The sequence below is a fragment of the Canis aureus genome, chromosome 16 (genome assembly GCF_053574225.1).
Source record: "Canis aureus isolate CA01 chromosome 16, VMU_Caureus_v.1.0, whole genome shotgun sequence".
Taxonomy (NCBI): domain Eukaryota; kingdom Metazoa; phylum Chordata; class Mammalia; order Carnivora; family Canidae; genus Canis; species Canis aureus.
In genome coordinates, this window is record NC_135626.1 from 16831157 (window position 1) to 16851773 (window position 20617).

A 20617-nucleotide genomic window follows, 5' to 3' on the forward strand; every position below is an offset into this window, starting at 1 on the left:
TATGGTAAAGTATTGCTGTGGAAATTCAGGAAATAGTTGTCTTGATTTCTTCAGACACTCATGATAGCAACAACAATAGCCTCAGCCTCTACTTAAATTATGGCTACTAATAACAATTTGTTATACTTTCACGCTACCTAATAATTTATGGAACATTGGTACATGTATCTTTTTTGATCCTCATAGCCACTCTGTGACATAGGTAGTGCTCTTTTCCTATATGATTTGCAACCAGAGATACTAACGTTCAAAAGGTTAAAGTCATCTGTCCAAGGTCACACAACTAGTAAGAAGAGTCACCCCTCTTATCACCCTGCCTTTGGGCTCTGTGTCAGTACTGCTGTTGCTTTCAGTTTTGTACAGGACAGTCATTCAGCCCTCCGAGCCTTGTAAGTGATCACTGTATGCCAGGAAGAAGGGAGACAGAAGAGGAGAAACTAAACTAGCATACACAATTATTCGGAACTGTCAAAATTGAGTTCCTAGTCTAGGTAACCTGAAATATCCAGGCATCACAAAACAATAGATACACTCTTCTATGTACCTACCTTGCTGTGTCCTAAGTACTTTTTTAAAAAAAGATTTTATTTATTTATTCATAAAAGACACACAGAGAGGCAGAGACATAGGCAGAGGGAGAAGCAGGCTCGGAGCCTGATGTGAGACTCATCCCGGGACCAGGATCACACCCGGAGCCGGAGCCGGAGCCGGAGTTGAAGGCAGATGCTCAACTGCTGAGCTACTCAGGCATCCCTGTCCTAAGCACTTTAAATATATGATAATTCGCTTAATCCTCATAACAATCACACAACAAAGATCCTATTTTTATCATACCCATTATACAGGAGAGGAAAACAAGGGCACAGAGAATTTAAGTACTGTGTGTCCTGGGTCACACAGCTTATTAGTGGCTGAACCAGATTTAGACCTGGGTAGTATGGTTTCTGAGTTTTTAACCACTAGGAAAAATTACCTTTACATTAAGAACTGACTGGCAAAAAAAAAAAAAAAAAAAAAAACTGACTGGCACAGTACTTCCTATATGGCAGGAACAAACATACATAGACTGATTTAAACCCTATTACACTTAACATTTGAATTCAAGTTAAAAGTAGATGTAGAGTGTCAGAGTGAGGGGGGAATGGACAAAAAGGGCAGAGGTGAGGAAGGGTGGGGGGGAAGGAAAAGAAGGTGGGAAAAAGTAGAAGAGGAGGAAAGAAAACAATGTAGAAGTGCCTGTGAGAGGCTGGCCTTTCAATGCAAAGAATCTGCGCCCTGACGTGAGCAGAGGATGAGGAGGAGAATCAGCTCTCCCAGCCAGTTCTAGTTTCTTCACGGTTCCTAAAGTGTGAGCATCTCATGAGCTGAGGATGAGTCTAGTGTTCAAGGATGTGCATTTATCTTACAACATGGCTCCTAAAGCAAGCCAACTACTTAATTTGGTTCTCAACCAAAGAAACAGCAATCTCTTCCCATCCTGGAATGAAAACCCACTCTGCTATGCTGATGAAGAGGAGCTGTTTGGGTCTTGGAAGTGATGCTTCCCTAACGAATTTCCAAGGATATTGGTTATAATCCATCTTTTGCCTGACTTTGGAACTTAATTGAGTAACACCAAAACCCATTTGTATCATCCATCCTGACTGGTGCTGAAGGAGGTCATTGAATTCTGTAGTTTGTGATGCAACTCTGCTGTGTATATTCAACATTGCTCATAGAAGAGTTTTAGCTATCAGATGTACATGAAACTACCAGATGTATGAACAGTTGCTTTGGGGAAAAGAAAGGCCTCCTTTCTTGGCTCGGCCACTAATGAGCTGCTCAGTTCAAGGGTGTCCCATAATCTTCCAGAGATTCTAAACTGAGGTTCTAGACCAAAAGATAATCTCTAAGATCCTGTGAGTCCTCATATTAAATGATTTGATAATGAAACACTTCTTCGGAGGCCCTATACTTCCTTGTATGGCATTTTGCAAACTGTATGCTTCTTTTGCAACAGATTCTCAGCCCCAAACAGGTCATTTTTCATTCTGTCATTTGTAGGCTTTATAGGCAGCTCAAGGGCATAATTTAAAACATTCCACCCAAGAGGGTATAAACTTTGCTTCTGCTAAAGAAGTATAGCCTTGACTTCCTGAATTTTATAGTTATGGTACTCATAAAAGTGTTTAATAACAAACTTGGCTCACTTGGAAATTACTAAGCTACAGGACTTTGCCCCCATTTGAGACATGTATTATATTTCTTTTTAAGAAAATATTTACTGATTTATTAACAAGTTCATATTTCTTTTTTTTTTATTTATGATAGTCACAGAGAGAGAGAGAGAGGGAGAGAGAGAGAGGCAGAGACATAGGCAGAAGGAGAAGCAGGCTCCATGCACCGGGAGCCCGACGTGGGATTCGATCCCGGGTCTCCAGGATCACGCCCTGGGCCAAAGGCAGGCGCCAAACCGCTGCACCACCCAGGGATCCCCCAAGTTCATATTTCTGCTAGAGATTTCTGTACAATCTCCTTTGATTACTCTAAATGCGGGCATAACTTATTTTATGATTCTGTAATGCTATTAATCATCTAAGGTTTCTGCCATTGATCCTTCTTTGTCTTGTTGCGTGGTCTTCATGATTTTCTACTTTGTCAGACAAATTAAAATGGGCCAGTGTAAAAGCATAACATGTAAGTGTTATATGTAAATGCCTAAGACAAACTTCCTGATTTTATCTCATTTGTCAAAACCTAAAATAAAAGCACCCATAAACCTAAACCATCCACAAATTGAATATCCACAATGGTTGCTTTGTTGCAAATTGAAAAATGACATACGACACACAATAATTTATAAATCTGCAGGTTTATTGTTTAGGCTGACATGTCTAAAGCACTTGAGTTTCTTTTTTTCTTTTTTTTTTTTTTTAAGATTTTATTTATTCATGAGAGAAACACAGAGAGAGGCAGAGACATAGATAGGCAGAGGGAGAAGAAGGTTCGCTGTGGGGAACCTGATGTGGGACTTGATCCCAGGACTCTGGGATCATGTCCTGAGCCAAAGGCAGATGCTCAACCACTGAGCCACCCAGGTGCACCTAAAGTACTTGAATTTCAAAATGCTTTCATTTACACTTTATCTTTCAAGCTTATATTCTTAGTCTCTGGAATCAGGCTACCTGGGTATAAATCCTAACTCTACCACTTCACTAGCTTGTGATGCTGTATAAATTACCTATCCTTTCAGATCATTTAATCTTTACCATGACCCTGAGTTAGGATGTAGCTTCTATAACTATCCGCATTTTGTAAATGAGGAAATAAAGGAACAAAGATTTGTACATGTAAGACTGGCATAATAAGCACTCACTCAATTTTGGCTATTATAACTAGTATCTTACTTTTCAGAAAAGGAAATAGACACTCAGTTTAAATGATTCTTTATGCCTATAAATAGTAGTTGAGACTAAAATCAGATTTAGGGATCCCTGGGTGGCGCAGCGGTTTAGCGCCTGCCTTTGGCCCAGGGCGCGATCCTGGAGACCCGGGATCGAATCCCACGTCGGGCTCCCGGTGCATGGAGCCTGCTTCTCCCTCTGCCTGTGTCTCTGCCTCTCTCTCTCTCTCTCTGTATGACTATCATAAATAAATAAAAAAATTAAAAAAATAAAATAAAATCAGATTTAATGGGCTTCAAACCTTTACTCCATGCTGCGTTTCTTATTTAACATTAAAAATTGGCTTTTCAGGGCATCTGAGTGGCTCAGTCAGCTAAGCTTCTGCTTTCAGCTCAGGTTGTGATTCCCAGGTCCTGGGATTGATCTCCACATTGGGCTCCCTGCTTACAGGGAGCCTGCTTCTCTCTTTCCTCCCTGTTCATGTTTATGATCACTCTTTCTCTCTTTCAAATAAATAGATTCTTTAAAAAAAATCAGAGCTGCCTGTTTGGCTCAGTGGTTGGAAAATATATGTATATATATATATATATATATATTCTACAACTTCTTTAACCATTTATCAGTTGATGGACATTTATGCTCTTTCCATAATTTGGCTATTGTTGATGATGCTGCTGATAAACATCAGGGTGCATGTGTCCCTTCAAATCAGTATCTTTGTATTCTTTGGGTAAATACCTAGTGCAATTGCTGGGTCATAGTGTAGTTCTATCTTTAACTTTTTGAGGAACCTCCACACCGTTTTCCAGAGTGGCTGCATCACTTTGCATTCATACCAACAGTGTAAAAGGGTACCCTTTTCAGTTTGCATCCTCATCAACACCTGTTTTTTCCCCCTGTATTGTTAATTTTAGCCAGGGACGAGGAGGTAATCTCATTGTAGTTTTGATTTGGATTTCCCTGATGATGAGTGATGTTGAGTATCTTTTCATGTGTCAGTTAGCCAGCTGTATGTCTTCTTCCAGTGATATTTAATTATGTTCTCTCAGATCTAATTTCTTCTTTTTCATCTCTATCATGTTCTCTTCCATTATGCCTATTTTTTCCTTTCATCTTCATTTTAATCTTTTAGTAATTCGACAAAATTTAGGTTTTGGTGATCATTTTATAAAGATAATTGGCATGAGGAGAAGCATTTTTCAGAGCAGCTTAATCAGGACCTCCTGTGGCTAGATTATCTGAGAGCATTGTATCAGTGCTCTGCTTTGTTGTTTACAGGCATCTTCCTTTCTTCCCAGCAAAGGGAAAGAAAATGGAGGCAGTGTTCCTGCATTTTCAGAATAAGGTCTCAACCTCTCAGTGGGCACAGTTGACCCTCCATGTTTGACTCCTGCCTTTACTCTTAGCTTGAGCTATGTTCAGTGTTCTCAGTTCCCAAACAGCAACTTTTAGCCTTAAGATCTTTGAATAAATCTTACTTCCACCTAGAATGCCTTTCCTCAATCATCACTTAAGGAACTCCTAATTGTCCCAAACTCAGATGATCTGTCATCTCTTCCACGAAGCTCCTAGTCTAACTTAGATATTCCTTTTCTATGCTCTACATTACATGGTGCAAACCTCTACCAGAGCATAATGGTTAGGATCAGGCTTAGAGTTGGTTTGGGCTAGGGTGATTTGCCTCCAAAATATATCCCATATATATCTACTTCTTTTTCTTCTCTATGGCTGCCTTCTAGATCTATGTCACCATTCACCTTTTGCCTGAACAAATTCTTGTCATCTAACAGGTTTCCTGCTTACATTCCTGTCTCTCTTCAATCTATCACTTACACTACAGATAGAGTAATCTTTTTTTAAAGATTTTATTTATTTATTTATTTGAGAGATAGAGCATGAGGAAGAGGCAGAAGGAGAGGAACAAGCAGACTCCCTGCTGAGAGGGAAGCCTGATGCAGGGCTCAATCCCAAGACCCGAGCCAAAGTCAGATGCTTAACCAACAAGCTACCCAGGTGCCCCTAGAGTAATCTTTTTAAGAAGAAACCTTTCATATATACAAAATATAGATAATGTATAAAATTAGGTATAATGAATAAAGTGAACAGCTACCAATTTAAGAAATAAAATATTGCCTATACCTTTGAAGCAGACTGTGTCTCTTTCCCAAAGGTAAACACTATCTTGAATATGGTGCTTAATTTTCTCTTGTTCTTTAATTGTTCTTAAGATTTTATTTTAAGTAATCTCTACACCCAACAAACTCACAACCTTCAGATCAAGAATCCCATGCTCTACGGACTGAGCCAGCTGGATGCCCCTTCCTTTGTTTTTGTTTTTATTTTTGTTTTTATTTTTTTTTAAAGATTTTATTTATTTATTCATGAGAGATACAGAGAGAGAGAGAGAGAGAGAGGCAGAGACACATACAGGCAGAGGGAGAAGCAGGCTCCATGCAGGGAGCCTGATGTGGGACTCGATCCCTGGACTCCAGGATCACGCCCCAAGCTGAAAGCAGAAGCACCTAACTGCTGAGCCACCCAGATGACCCTGTTTTTATTTTTTATTATTATTTTTTAAAAGATCTTATTTATTTATTCATGAGAGACAGAGAGAGAGAGGAGGAGAGAGAAGCAGGCCCCCTGCAAGGAGCCTGATGGGGAATTCGATCCCGGATCCTGGGATCATGCCCTGAGCCGAAAGCAGACACTCAACTGCTGAGCCACCCAGGTATCCCTTGTTTTTATTTTTTAATTCCTTTGCCATGTAGGCATCTCTAAACAATACATTATTTAAATTTGCTTGTTTTTGAATCTTGAGATTTGCATGCCATTTGCTTTGCAATTTGCTTTTTGCACTCAACATTGTTTCTGAAATTCATCCATGTTGATTTTCACTCTGTGCAGTGTTCAATTGTATGAATGTCACAATTCATGCAAATTACTGTTGATGAACTATTGGAATTCTTCCAGGTGCTATGCAATCACCAACAATGCTCAGATAAATGGTTTTGACTGTGACTTCCGGTGCACGTATACAAGAATTTCTCCAGGGCAGGGTTGTCCAATACAACTTACTGTGATGATGAAAATGTTCCATATCTATACCATATAATATGATTGTATGTGTAGTTACTGAGCACTGGAAGGTGACTACTATGACTGAGAAAGTAGAGTTTTTAGTTTCATTTAACTGAAATTAATTTAAAACATTTTAAACAGCCACAGGTGGCTGGTGGCTACCATAGTGGATGGAGTATCTTTAGAATATTACACCCAAGAATAAAATTGCTGAGTTATAGAGTGTGTGCGACTCCAATTTTATAAATATTGACAGATGTTTTCCAAAGTGGCAATATTTATGCTTTCACAAGCTGTATGTAAGAATTATCAACAGTATTTTATAACACCCCACCTTTAAAATTTTTACCTGTCCACATATTAAGTGGCATCTTATCATAATTTTATTTTGAATTACTATCATGACTGTTTATTTGCTAGTTATAATTTTTTTTTTTTGGTGAAATGCCTGTTTTGTCTTTTTCTCTTTCTTTTTTTTTTTAGAGGGAAAGAGAGACGGTGGGAGGAGGGGCAGAGGGAGAGGGAGAGAGAGAATCTTAAGCAGACTCCATGCCTAGCACAGAGCCTGACGCAGGGCTCAATCTCATGACCCTGAGATCATGACCTGGGCCAAAAGCAATGACTGAGTCACCCAGGTGCCCCTGTCTATTTTCCTATTAAGTTGTTTGTCTTTTTCCTATTTATAGTTGGGAATTCTTCATGTATATTTTAATGTTTTTTTAATTAAATGTGTTACATATACATTCAGTGTATCCTTAAAAACATAAACCAGGACATGTGCTTCGCTCCTTTCCATTGCACTTAGAATAAAATCTAAACATCTTACTGATGTAGTAAGCATTGAGGTTGATGCCCCACAGCCATCCCACCCATCCTGCACTCCAAAGAAGCCACGTAGTTTAGGGAATTGACTATTGCACTAGGGATAGGCCAGATGGATGTAGGGGTAATCCCATTCCCTTAATCAATGGTCAGTTCAGGAAAAGGCACATGACCTCATTGTAGACAGTACAATCCAGGGTGAAATTTCTTGGAAACTCCTGAGAAAGATGGTCTGAACTCTTAGAAGGAAGTAAGAAAAAGCCAGGTTTTTATCCACTAGACTTGAAGAAGTAAGCACAAGGGGAACAAGGCCAGGAACAGTGCCAATACTGAGGATGGCAGATCCCAGTGCCAGAAAGAAGTTGGGTTCATTTTTTCATTTTTTCTTTTTCTTTCTTTCTTTCTTTCTTTCTTTCTTTCTTTCTTTCTTTCTTCCTTCCTTCCTTCCTTCCTTCCTTCCTTCCTTCCTTCTTTCTTTCTTTCTTTCTTTCTTAAAATTTTTATTTATTTATTCATGAGAGACAGAGAGAGAGAGGCAGAGGCATAGGTAGAAGGAGAAGCAGGCTTCATGCAGGGAGCCTGATGTGGGACTCACTCCTAGGACCCTGGGATCATGAGAGGAGCTGAAGGTAGATGCTCAAACACTGAGCCACCCAGGTGCCCCAGCACCTGGGTTCTTTCTGACTTTGTTGGCCACTGCTTATTTCTCTAATGAGGCCCTTGCCTTCATTTTCCTCGTTTCTTGCTACTTTTTCCCAGAGATCCTCACATGGTCAGATCTTTATTGCCATTCAGTCTCAGCCCAAATGGTCACTTCCTCAGAGGGGCTTTTTATGCTACCACTACCTCTAACCAGTCACTATCACATCATGCTGTTTTACTCTCTTTATATCAGTATTGAAATTATCTGCATCTGTATATGACGTTTCCCCCACTGGAATGTAAGCACCATGAGGGCAGGAACCTTGTCTGTCTGGTTTTCCTGCATATTTCTCTATCTAACTACAGTGCCTGACACATAGTCAGTACTCACTGAATATTTTTTTTATTAATCAAAAAATAATGATCAATTTTGTTTTTTAATTTTCTCTACTAGATTGAAGCTTTTTAAAATTTTATTTATTTATTTATGATAGTCACACAGAGAGAGAGAGAGAGAGGCAGAGGGAGAAGCAGGCTCCATGCACCGGGAGCCCGACGTGGGATTCGATCCCAGGTCTCCAGGATCGCGCCCTGGGCCAAAGGCAGGCGCTAAACCACTGCACCACCCAGGGATCCCTAGATTGAAGCTTCTTGAGGTCAGGGACCAATATCTTATTTATTTTTGTGTTTCAAGTGCCTAGTTCAGTAGCTGCCAAATAGTAGATAGTTCAATAAGCTGTTGAATAAATGAGAGAAAGGAAGAACAAGAGGGAAAGAGAGAAAGAGAGGAAGAGACAAAGAGAAAGAAAGAAAGAAAGAAAGAAAGAAAGAAAGAAAGAAAGAAAGAAAGAAAGAAAGAAAAGAAAGAAAAGAAAGGGAAGGAAGGAAGGAAGGAAGGAAGGAAGGAAGGAAGGAAGGAAGGAAGGAAGGAAATAAGGAGAAATATAATACTAACCTATTGCTTTTATGGGCAATATTACTTGAAGATAATTTTCTCCCAGTCTTCTTGCTACCTTTGGGGGAATTTTGTAGATACAGTAATATTCTCGCGAATAAAAGATGCATGACCTTCATAGTGCTTCACAATCTGACTATAAATGATCTTTTCAACCTTATTTCTTACTACCTATATGTCTTCTTTTCCTCGTCATTTACTCTTGCCACACCAAATTCTAGTGCAGTTGAATTTTATTTTTTAAGATTTAAAAAAAAATTATTTATTCATGACAGACACAGAGACAGAGAGAGGCAGAGACACAGGCAGAGGGAGAAGCAGGCTCCATGCCGGGAGCCTGATGTGGGACTCAATCCCGGTTCTCCAGGATCACGCCCTGGGCTGAAGGCAGTGCTAAACCGCTGGACCACCAAGGCTGCCCCGCAGTTGAGTTTTTTTTGTTTTGTTTTTTTTTTTTTTTGCAGTTGAATTTTATACAAGGGATACATTCCTGAAACTTTACACAAAGTTAAAAACATCCATAATTCAAGACTATTTAGCAGTAGTATTCAGCAAGACTGTTTCATGATAAATGTAAATTTATTGAAGGGAAGATACTATTTTACTAGCTAAAATGGCTCCTCCATGTGGCAACAGAATAAGTAGTTTCTTTTTTTCTTCCTTCCTTCATTTCTTTCTTTTCTTCCTTTCTTTTTCTTTCTTTTTTCTTTCCTTCCACAGAAGTACTTTCTGATTTACTGAGCTACCACTAGCTTTGAAAGTATGCCATTTCTGACAAATGTTAAACATCGTGAAGGCTTCATGTTGCTGCAAATTTTGTGCATGCAGTAAGGTATTACTGATAGTTTATAATGAACTATTTCAAATGTGTATAAATAACATACTCACAAAACTTGACCAGACTTTCTTACTTCTCCTGAATCACATTCAAGCCCATTTGTGCCTCTTTGCCTTTGCATATGCTGTTTCCTCTGCCTGGAATGCTCTGTGAATGGGTAGCATCCAGAACAGGGAGTGCGTGGCAGAAATGTCATATCCAGAGGAAGGAATAATATTACTGATAAAACAATGTCATTCTAGAATATGGAGAATGTTTCAAAAAAACCATGGACATGATTTACAACCGATGCCAAATATGTTAAACACTTAAAATCTGAATCTGGAGGAAGGGTAACAGGGTTGGATTAAGCCTACATGGAGTTTAGAAATGGCAGAGACTGTAGAAGTCCTGAAGTTGCCAGTTATCTGTACTCAGATGAGTGCATCTGGAGAAAAAGTGTAGTGAAGGGACATGGGCTCCTTTGGGCCCCAAGAGTCCCAAGATCCAGTATCTGAAAGCCTTATCTGAGTCAGCTCCTGCTAACTTTACTCATCTCAGGGAGGCAGGAATTTGCAGGTTAAGGGTAGGGATGGGTATAGAAGGAGAGAAGTAGGGCAGCCCAGGTGGCTCAGCGGTTTAGCGCTGCCTTCAGCCCAGGGTGTGATCCTGGAGTCTCAGGATCGAGTCCCACATCGGGCTCCCAGCATGGAGCCTGCTTCTCCCTCTGCCTGTGTTTCTGCCTCTCTGTGTGTGTGTGTGTCTCACATGAATGAATAAATAAAATCTTAAAAAAAAAAAAAAGAAGAAGGAGAGAAGTAGTCCTTCCAAACTCTGCCTAGGTCACCTGAAATAAGGGGATGAAAACCCCAAATATAAATAAATGTAATAAATGTAAATGAGTGAAACAAGCTTGATATAAAAAAAATGTTAAGGAGGCAAGCCTCCTTAACTTGTGTTTTTTTTTTTTTTTTCACTTTTGATAGAGAAATGACTATTGTGGGGAAATATTTTCAAAAGAAGCCAGTAGCCCAGATTTGTATATAAAACTTCCTAATTCTAAATACTGGCTCAAAAATTTTAAAACACCATGTAGGCCAAATGATACATCTAGGAGCTGAATTTGGGCCAGCAGAACAGCAGTATGTGACCTCTGAAGTTTACTGTCAGGTCTGGTGAACTATCAGAAGGCTTTCTGATCAAAGCAAATCTCAGCGTTAACTAGGGCAACACTTAAATTCAGAATACTTACATTAGATACTAATCCAGACTTCCATCCAACATAAAAATCTGTTCTTTTCCATCACAGTGGAAGCAAATGACCAATAGATGTCAATACTGGTGGACAGCACAGGAGGGAGCCAGGATGTAGAATTTGCTTGGAGACTGGTCCTGTTTGCTTTAACTGGGTGGAACCCAAGGAAGCAGCAGGTGCTAGGCACATCTGCAATGGCAGGTGGCATCATTTCACAGGAATTATAAAGACTTCCATTTCTAATATTGTGGACTTCATCCTAGAATTGTTTCAGTTGTTTTGTTCTATGAGGTGTCACTGGCCCTAACAACATCTCTTCTGGATGGAGTTGGAGGGGTAGGTCCTAAGAATTCTATTCTTGGGGAAATATCTTTCTGGGTGGGTCATTTGGGAGTGAACCCACTGAGAAACCAGTTTTATTCTGCCCTTCTTCTCTGTGCTCACACGGGGGCTGAATACTTGGGTGTGAGTTGCTGGGTGGAAAGCTGGTACTAAGGGTGCCACCCTGACAATGAGGGTAGAGCAGGAGATCTGGCAAAGTGATGATAGGAATCTCTGGGCATGGGGTGGGGAAATGTAATCATTGCCATGAAAAGGGTGGCAGTAGCTGTAAAACTGGCCCCTCCACCTTCTCCAGTGATTCCATCTCTCCTTTTTTTCTGGGCTCTTGTTCTAGTGATTATACACTTCTGGCATCCATCATCTGTACTGGTCCCTGCCTTTCATCCTCCTCATAAACATAAGATTTCCTTTTCTCCCCAAAGAGCTTCCCAGTTAGTTCTTCCGCCTCAGTTTACTGCAGTGTGGCTTCTGCCCTCCGCTAAAGCCCTCCTCTCTAAGCTCACCTCTGATCTGGTGGTGAGCCAACTGCTCTGAACCTTTCCATCCCCTTCACTATCTTCTCCTTGCTTTCCTGGATTCCAAGACATACCACTCTATATCCTCTCTTACCTCTCTGTCTGCTTTTTCTGTCCTTCCCTGCTGGTTCCTCTGTCTTCACCCATTCCTTAAATGTTGCTATTTCTAGAATTAGTGGTATCCTCATATGGCTTCCTTGTAATAAACAGTAAAAGATGCACCATATGCTGAGTACAGTCCTGGGCCAGGGTGCATGGCTTGGCAAGCAGAGCTTGGACTGAGCTTCAGGCTCTATTCACCCCACTCAGCCTGGCATCCTTGTTCCTCAAACACCCTATAAAACTGCATGCAGGACACCTGGGTGGCTCAGTGGTTGAGCATATGCGTTCAGCTCAGGTCATGATCCTGGGGTCCTGGGAGAGAGTCCTGCATCAGGCTCCCCGCAGGAAGTCTGCTTCTCCCTCTGCTTATGTCTCTGCCTCTCTCTGTGTCTCTCATGAATAAATAAATAATATCTTCCAAAAATAAAATAAGATAAAACTGCATGCTGTCAATGAGGGTACTATCCTCACTCCTCATTCCCTTTTTGCTTTATTCTCTTTCACTCTGCAACCTTGTTGACTTTCATGGTTCCAAGAAGTGCATGTCTTACTTAATCTTTAGACATCTTTTCATTTGCTTCCTCTAATTCTGTTCTTGGGGATCCTGTGGGTGCCCCAAACTTGCCAAGGCCCAAACTGAATTCATGACCTGCTCACTCACATACTTCTAAATATGTATTTTTCTATATTCCCTCTGGGTTAGACACCACCATCCAGCTTCTCATTCAACTGTAGACTTCCAGGTTATCTGTATCTCTTTCCTTTCCTCAGTTCAAGGATCGTCTCTCAAAGGCACTACTGGAACATTCTCCTAACTACTTTCTCTATCTCCAGAATCCGTCCCCTCTAAGTCATCTTCCTCATTGCTTGTTGGCTTTCTTTCTTTATCCATTGCTCCTTTGTTTAAAAATCAATTCTCCTAATTAATCATAGAATAAACTACAGATGCTTGGGCATAGCATATAAAACCCTTCATATCCTGACCAAACTTACCTTTCCAGTTCTATACCTTGCCCCTGAGCTCAACATCTTCCTTTCTCTTAACCACATCAGACTATGATGCACAGTTTCTTCAACATGATTTTGCCATGTGTTTTAATGCTCTGTGCCTTTGCTGTTGCCTTGTATGCCCTTCCTCTGTTTTTTGGTGTTGTTTTTTTCCTTGTAAAATCCCATCCACTCTAAGATTATGCTCACTTATCATCCCCTTTTTCAGGCACTTCTGGCCCTAATTAATGGCTCTCTCCTCATTGGTTCTACAGTACTACTGGTATACTAGTATAGATTGTCTAAAGGTTATTTTGCATCTTCCCCACTGCATTGTGAATTTCTTAAGGGTAAGGTTAAGCTTTGTTGATCTCCATATCATCAGCAGCTTGCTCTGTGCCTGGTACATGAAAGATATTGAATAAAATTTTGTCACTTGAATTGGGCAGGATGCTTGGACATCATTTTGTGAAAGAGCCAAGACTTTTTTCAGCCTGTTCCTTTTCTTCAGACATCAGAAGAATCTCAAAATAGGACAGTTGATGGGCTCTTTTGGAGATAGTTATGTCATATCCCCAAACTTTAGGTAGGTCTCTGTGGGGACATAGAAATTGTGTTTTCTCAAATAACTTGTATCTGAGTGTGGATTTTTCCAGATAATAGGGTTCCTTAGAATCAGCGATGATTTTCAAACTAGGATCTAGATTCTGGGTTCCACAGTAGGTTTCTCACTGTTCTGAGTAGCAGAAAGGATTTTCAATAAGGCAGATATATTTGTTATTTGCCTTATCATCTGTGGGTGTCATCCCAAAATCTCATTAAAGGTTGAGATTTCAGGGGTACCTGGGTGGCACAGTTGGTTGAGCCCCAGAGTCTTGGTTTTAGCTCAGCTCATGATCTCAATCCTGGGATCAGCCCCACACATCAACTTGAGATTTTCTCTCTCCTTCTCCCTCTACCCTTCATACTCATGCTCTCTTTCTCAAATAAATAAATAAATAAATAAATAAATAAATAAATAAAATCTTTAAAAAAAGGTTTGAGGGGCACCTGGCAGGCTTAGTGGGTTAAGTGTTTGCCATGGCTCAGGCCATGATCTCAGGGTCCTGTGATGTGTGTAGCCTGGCAGCGCCCTGCTCAGCAGGAAGCTTGCTTCTCCCTCTCCTTCTGGCCCTGCTCCTGAGCTCTCTCTCTCTCTCTCTCTCTCTCTGTCTCGCTCACTTTCTCAAATTAAAAAAAAAAAAAATCGTAAAAAGAAAACAAGGTTGAGATTTCAGAGCACAAAAAAAAAAAAAAAACAAAAAAACAAAAAAACAACACATAAAGGGCTTGAAAATCTCAAAACCTTCGAAAACTGCTGAGTTCTCTTGAAAGCCTGCGGAAAGGACAGGGGCGCCCATCTGCAGGCTCTGTGGAGGGCCTGGCAATACAATGTTCATGCATCCTACTGACCTCCGGCTTCCCCTTTAGTTAAGCCCACAGAACATGCTGGGCTAAGCAGGAAACACTCACTGACTCCATGAAGCCCAAAATGGGTAGTTTTCTTGAAACGAGCAGATGCATATTTGTAGAACCGTGGTAGTAGCTTCTGAGTGGGTGGGAAAGAGCTTGGTTCCAATTTTCCCTCAAATACAAGAACTTGGTTCTGACTCGAATCCAAGCAACAAGTTGCCATCGAAAATGCAGCGAATGGTCAGCGAAGGATGCCTATAGGAAGAGCCTCTGGGCACATTCCGTGCACGTGGGTGCGTGTGCGCGCGCGGCGAGCCCACGCACCCCAAGCCCCGCGTTAATTCTGCAGCCCCTCGGCTCCGCCCTCGTGCCTCGAGCTGCCTTCAGGCTCTGGAAAGGCTTCCTGGGTGCATTCCCCAAAGCCAGGGTGTTCGGGCTCCGGGCCGGCGCGGCGCGGCGCGGCTCGGCCTCCCCGTGGGCCAGGGTGCCGGCGTCGCGCGGGGCAGCTGCCGGCCACGCGGAGGTGGGCAGGGGCGCAGGCGGCACGCAGCGATCGTGAGCCCGCCCGCTCGGCCCTCCCCCGGGCGGGGCCAGCCCGTTCGGCGCTGACTCAGCAACGCGAGGGGGAGTTTTGTCCCTCCGCGGACCCCGTTTCCCCGGGCCTCAGCCCTCCGCCGCCACCGAGCCGGTTCGCTCCTTCCGGCGCTCCGGCTGCGAGTGGCAGGTCCGGCAGCTGAGGCCGCGAGCCCCCGCGTAATTCCGGTGCTCCCCCCCGAGAACCCCGAAACTACCGTCCCCCAGCCGGGCGCCGTGGCCACCATGAACAACGCCGGTGAGGCGCCGCTCTTCCCCGCCGGGGCCCTCCCGGGTCCTCCCTCGGGGGCGGGGGCGGGGGCGCCGGAGGCCGGCGGCGGGGACAGCCCGGCCTGGGACCCGGGACCCGGGACCCGGGACCCGGGACCCGGGACCCGGGGGCGCGGGCGGGAACGCAGCGTTCTGGGCGGGCTGCAGCGCTCTTGGAGGGGGCCGGCCCTGCGGCGATGGCGCCGGTGAAGGGCTTCGCCGCCGCCAGGGTCCCCTCCGGAGGGTCTTCCGAAGTTAGAGCAGGGCTCCGGGAGCCCCGGGTCAGCCCTCTTCAGCCCCGTTTTGGTGTCGCAAATCCCGTGTGGTCTTCCAACAGGACTGAACCCGGAGAAGGTGGCTGCTCTGATTCAGAAACTGAACTCGGACCCTCAGTTCGTACTTGCCCAGAATGTGGGGACCACCCACGACTTGCTGGACATCTGCCTGAAGAGGGCCACGGTGCAGGGTGCCCAGCATGTGTTCCAGCACGCTGTGACTCAGGAAGGCAAGCCGGTCACCAACCAGAAGAGCTCAGGTGAGGTCTCACGGCTCCTTGCACACTTTTCTTGGACCTTATTAACAGCGCCCCGTTTCGAGGTCTTGATGGTCTCGAGCAGAAGTTTGTTTGAAAGAACTTGTAGCGAATTTCAGAAAACAGACACAAGGAAAGGCAGCTCCAAGGACAGTACCTTGTGACTTATTTTGGCCCCCCGTGGCTTGGTGGTGTATTTGCTTCGAGAACACCGAAGTGACAAGTCCATGGTCATTTGTTTGAATGTAATTGAGGATATTCCGCCCTGAAGTCATGTGATTGTAGCCTGGAGTCTTGGAGAGAGGTGTTCTTGGTACAAAACGGACCATCCAAATACGTTCATGCTCTAGAAAACTCCCCAACGTGTTCTCGCCCTGAAGGCCATACACAAATGTCTGCAATGGAAAAAACTCAATGTAATTGTATCAAAATATCAAATGTGTGGGGTTTTAAAAAAAGATTTTATTTATTTATTTATTTGAGAGAGAGAGAGAGAGAGGCAGAGACACAGGCAGAGGGAGAAGCAGGCTCCTCACCAGGAGCCCGACGTGGGACTGGATCCCAGGACCCCCAGGATCACGCCCTGAGCCAAAGGCAGACGCTCAACCACTGAGCCACCCAGGGATCCCCCAAATGTTGTTTTTAAGGCTTTTTGGTTGCAGTTTGAGCAGATGTGCTATTGGGCTCACTAGACCAATTTGTAATGCAGAAAAACACTCAGTTCTCATGCTTTACCTGTTAAGAGTTCTTATTTTGTTGTCTAGCACCACTGTCAGAAAAACAGCTACAGTAAAAGATTGGTTATCCAGGAATCTAAATAAGGAGGACATTCTTGTAACAAAATCATACTAAAATAACTTTTTAAATTGTATCCATTTAAAAACTACTCTCAGTCTTTTTTTTTTTTTTTTTTTGAAAGAGAGAGTGAGCAGGAACACAAGCTGGGGGAGGCAGAGAGAGAAGCAGACTCCCCACTGAGCAGGGAGCCAGATGTGGGGGTCAATCCCAGAACCCTGAGATCATGACCTGAGCCAAAGGCAGATGTTTAACCGACTGAGCCACCTAGACACCCCACTCCCAGTCTGTTTTGACAGAAAGCAGATCGGTGCTTGCTGAGGACCAGTCAGAACTCAAAGTGTACATTTAATATGGGTATATTTCATTGTATGTAAATTAAACCTCAGTAAAATTGATTTTTAAATGTTAAGGGGAAAAAAGCCATGACCTTGCCGTAGTTACTGTTGTGCCATAGTAAGAAGTGCTTGATGGTGTGGACTGTCAGGCTACAAATGATCCAGTTAGTAATGTCACACTGGTCTTACATAGTTCAGATTGCAGTGATCTCTTAGGGAAAAGCCTGGAAATGTGCCTCTAGAATAGATCACTTCTTATATATTCTGTAGTATCACTTTTATTTACAAGAGATTCAAGTAGCACATAAGCTATATAGTTTATTTCATGCAGTTTTCACATTAACAGTTCATCTGGATCTTCTTTACTGGAAAATAATATAGTATATATGAGAGAGGTGGCATACAGACAAACCTAAGGTAAAGATGCACTATGTAATTAGTGACTTTTAAGAAACACTGTAGTTACTTATTTTAAATTGTTTTCTCTTGTTGCAAAATTATTGTTATTTTTAAAAAAGATTTATTTATTTTAAAGAGAGAGGGCACACGAGTGAGGGTAGAGGCAGAAGGAGAGGTAGAGAGAGAACCCTAAGCAGATTCCACACCCAATGGAGAGCCCAGAGCGGAGCTCTGTCTCATAATGAGATCATGACCTGAGCCAAAATCAAGAGTCAGTTGCTTAACTGACAGCCACCCAGGCACCCCTGAAGATTTTATTTTTAAGAAATCTCTACATTCAACACAGGGCTGGAACTCACAACCTTGGGATCAAGAGCTACGTGCTCTACAGATTGAGCCAACCAGGCATTCCAACAACTTTTTCTTTTTACTTCTCTTTGGGAGAATGGAAGTTGACTTATGTTAGGGTTACCTTATTTTGAAGCATATACTTTGTGTTCCAGAATAAAGGGTAGAACTTTTTCAAACTTTTGTCATATATTGCCAAATTGCTCTCAGATATCTTTTACTTGTTTGGATTTATGTCCAGACTGTATAATAATGCTGTTTCCCAAATTCATCCCAATATTGGGCATTATCAGTTAAAAAATAATGTATCCTCACCTAACAGGTGTCTTGTGATGAACTTCAAAAAATGTTTCTTTGCCATTTGTATCTTTTTTGGCCATTAAATTATCTATTCATGATCTCTGCTCATGTCTTTAGCAATATATCTGTTTTTTTCTTTCTTTTTTTTTTTAAGATTTTATTTATTCATAGAGACACAGAGAGAGAGAGAGAGAGAGAGAGAGAGGCAGAGACACAGGCTGAGGTGGGACTCGATCCCGGGTCTCCAGGATCACACCCTGGGCTGCAGGCGGCGTTAAACCGCTGCGCCACAGGGGCTGCCCAGTATTTCTTTTTCTAATGTGATTTTCTTAGGTGATTTGTATTCGATTCTTTAAATGATATATAAAGAGTTTTTTCCATATGTTAAGGATATTAAGTCTTTGCATATATATTTCAAATACTAATTTACCTTTCCTATTTTGTTCTTTCTAATTTAGTTTTAAATTGTTCAAGATCTTGTCATGCATTCAGTTTTGGGAAACAGAGATAGAACAATGTAATCTATGTGAACACTAATTCTAATTTCTTGGTTTGCTTTCTTGTTTCAGGGCGATGCTGGATCTTTTCTTGTCTGAATGTTATGAGACTTCCATTCATGAAAAAATTAAATATTGAAGAATTTGAGTTTAGTCAATCTTACCTCTTTTTCTGGGACAAGGTAGGGGACTGATCTTGCAAGACTCTTTGTTTTAGTATCAACGTTGGTAGGGAATATCCCTTCATTTCTTGCTTTTCCAGTTGTAGTTTGCCTTCCATTATAGATGGGACATCACTTATTCTGATTTTCAAAGTATCAAAGGTTGATTCTCTTCAAAGGCAGAATTGCTTTTGGTTGGTAGGAGGCTACTTTTTACAATGAAATAGTAAGTCTACTTACTCACCCTACTGTTTCTTTGTTTCTTATTTAAAATTTTTTGTTTTGTTTTTAATGATTTCTCCTTTTACCATCTTTATTTAGGTTATTTGGTCTTTCTAAGACCAAATTTCCCATCTCTGGGTACTGGTTATTTGAAAAACAGTAAATAATTTTATTTGTTTTTTAATTTTTAAAATGTGCTCATTAGATGTGTTCATGAGGGGTTTACTGATTAAGACTCTAAATATCAGATTTTGTTTCAAAATAAAGCAATGCATTGTTTTGGATAAACTATTGGAATGTATCTGTAGAGCTATAAGAAGAAAATAAATATTCTTATGAAGCCAGATATTCGTATTTAATTACCAACTTTAGTTTAAAAATACCTACTATGGTGGGTCTATGCTAGGCCCAAGATTCCTATTGTGTTGCTAATGCCTATAAAAGTATTAGTTCTTTTTTTCCTTTAATTTTATTTAACTTCTCTTGTTCTAGGTTGAACGTTGTTATTTCTTCTTAAATGCTTTTGTGGACACAGCCCAGAAAAAGGAGCCTGAGGATGGTAGGCTGGTGCAGTATTTGCTTATGAATCCCGCAAATGATGGCGGACAGTGGGATATGCTTGTCAATATTGTTGGTAAGAGCATTTCTCTAATGGAACTGAAATAGTGTGGTCAAACAAGAGTCTATGATTGGGCATGGCCATTTCTTTGTGGGTTATGTACGGAGTAGAATAGAATTAGTCTCCCAGAAGGGTATACAGTTAACTCTAAGAACTTTTATCTCACACTCTCACCTTTCTTAAATAAGAGGTAAGGAGATAGGTACTGTGATGAGTTGGTTGTATTAAGTAGAACTAACTTTCTGTGAAAAAGCTTATTTCTTGTCCATTGATATAATCAAGAAACATATTGAAACTGCAACTATTTGAAAATATCCTCAATCAAAAAAGTAGTGCCTTTTGGAAAAACCTCATCATGCTGAGCACTTTACAAAGTATGATAGATCAAAAGAACAATTCATTTTTAGATATATTGATAAATATCCAGATTAAATGATCTGTTTATTAATATGAAGCATAAGGTTGTTAAGTTTTCTGATTTAGGCCAGAAAAATACGGCCTATTCTTTAAAACAAAAAGCTATTTTTGCCCCAGTTTTTAGTGTTGAAGTTTATTTTACCTTATCGATCACTAAACTTTGTTTTCTTTTAGAAAAATATGGTGTTGTCCCTAAGAAGTGCTTCCCTGAATCTTACACAACAGAGGCAACCAGAAGGATGAATGATATTCTGAATCACAAGGTGCAACATATGGAGCAGGGTGGGATTGAATTTAGTGTACTTACCTTAAAACTCTTAACTGATTTTCCATGGGGATTCCTGGGCATTTCAGTATACACAGTCTATGTACAAGGTAGCTGCTCAGTGTCTATCAAAGGCAATGTAGCTACATATTAACTATAAAAATAATTGAGACTGGAGTTTTTCTTTTCTTTCTAAAAACCTTCTACTTTTATTTCTATTGATTTAAATGTTTTCTTATAGGTACTGAGGAAAGAAAAGTCTCATGCTTAATATGGGCTATAAGCCCGCTGGGTTCTAGTGGGAGTGGGCTGGGAAAGCTTTATGTTCTAGTAAAACCAGAGAGAACTATTTGTGAGACTTTCTTAAAGAGTATGTAGAGTTCTGAGGTGACCCCGAACCACATCAGTGTAGTTTATCCACCCACTAAACGTTTGATGTAGTCATTGAACTGCTTTTCATTGCTTCAGTTATTTTAATGAATCATTCTCTTTCTCTACATAACCCATTTTCCCAAGGCGGGAAATATATGT

The 20617-nt window shown here is 41.4% G+C and overlaps 1 protein-coding gene across 1 annotated transcript in view; it reads left to right on the top strand.

Moving 5' to 3' along the window:
- The first annotated feature begins 14975 nt into the window (after positions 1–14975).
- The window catches only part of BLMH (bleomycin hydrolase), a 48514-nt gene continuing 42872 nt past the window's right edge, over positions 14976–20617 (top strand). The window contains exons 1-5 of the mRNA XM_077851858.1: positions 14976–15182; positions 15531–15728; positions 18475–18584; positions 19278–19419; positions 19996–20084. Coding sequence (XP_077707984.1) covers positions 15170–15182; positions 15531–15728; positions 18475–18584; positions 19278–19419; positions 19996–20084 — 552 coding nt within the window. The 5' untranslated portion in view covers positions 14976–15169. The remainder of the gene's footprint in view (positions 15183–15530; positions 15729–18474; positions 18585–19277; positions 19420–19995; positions 20085–20617) is intronic.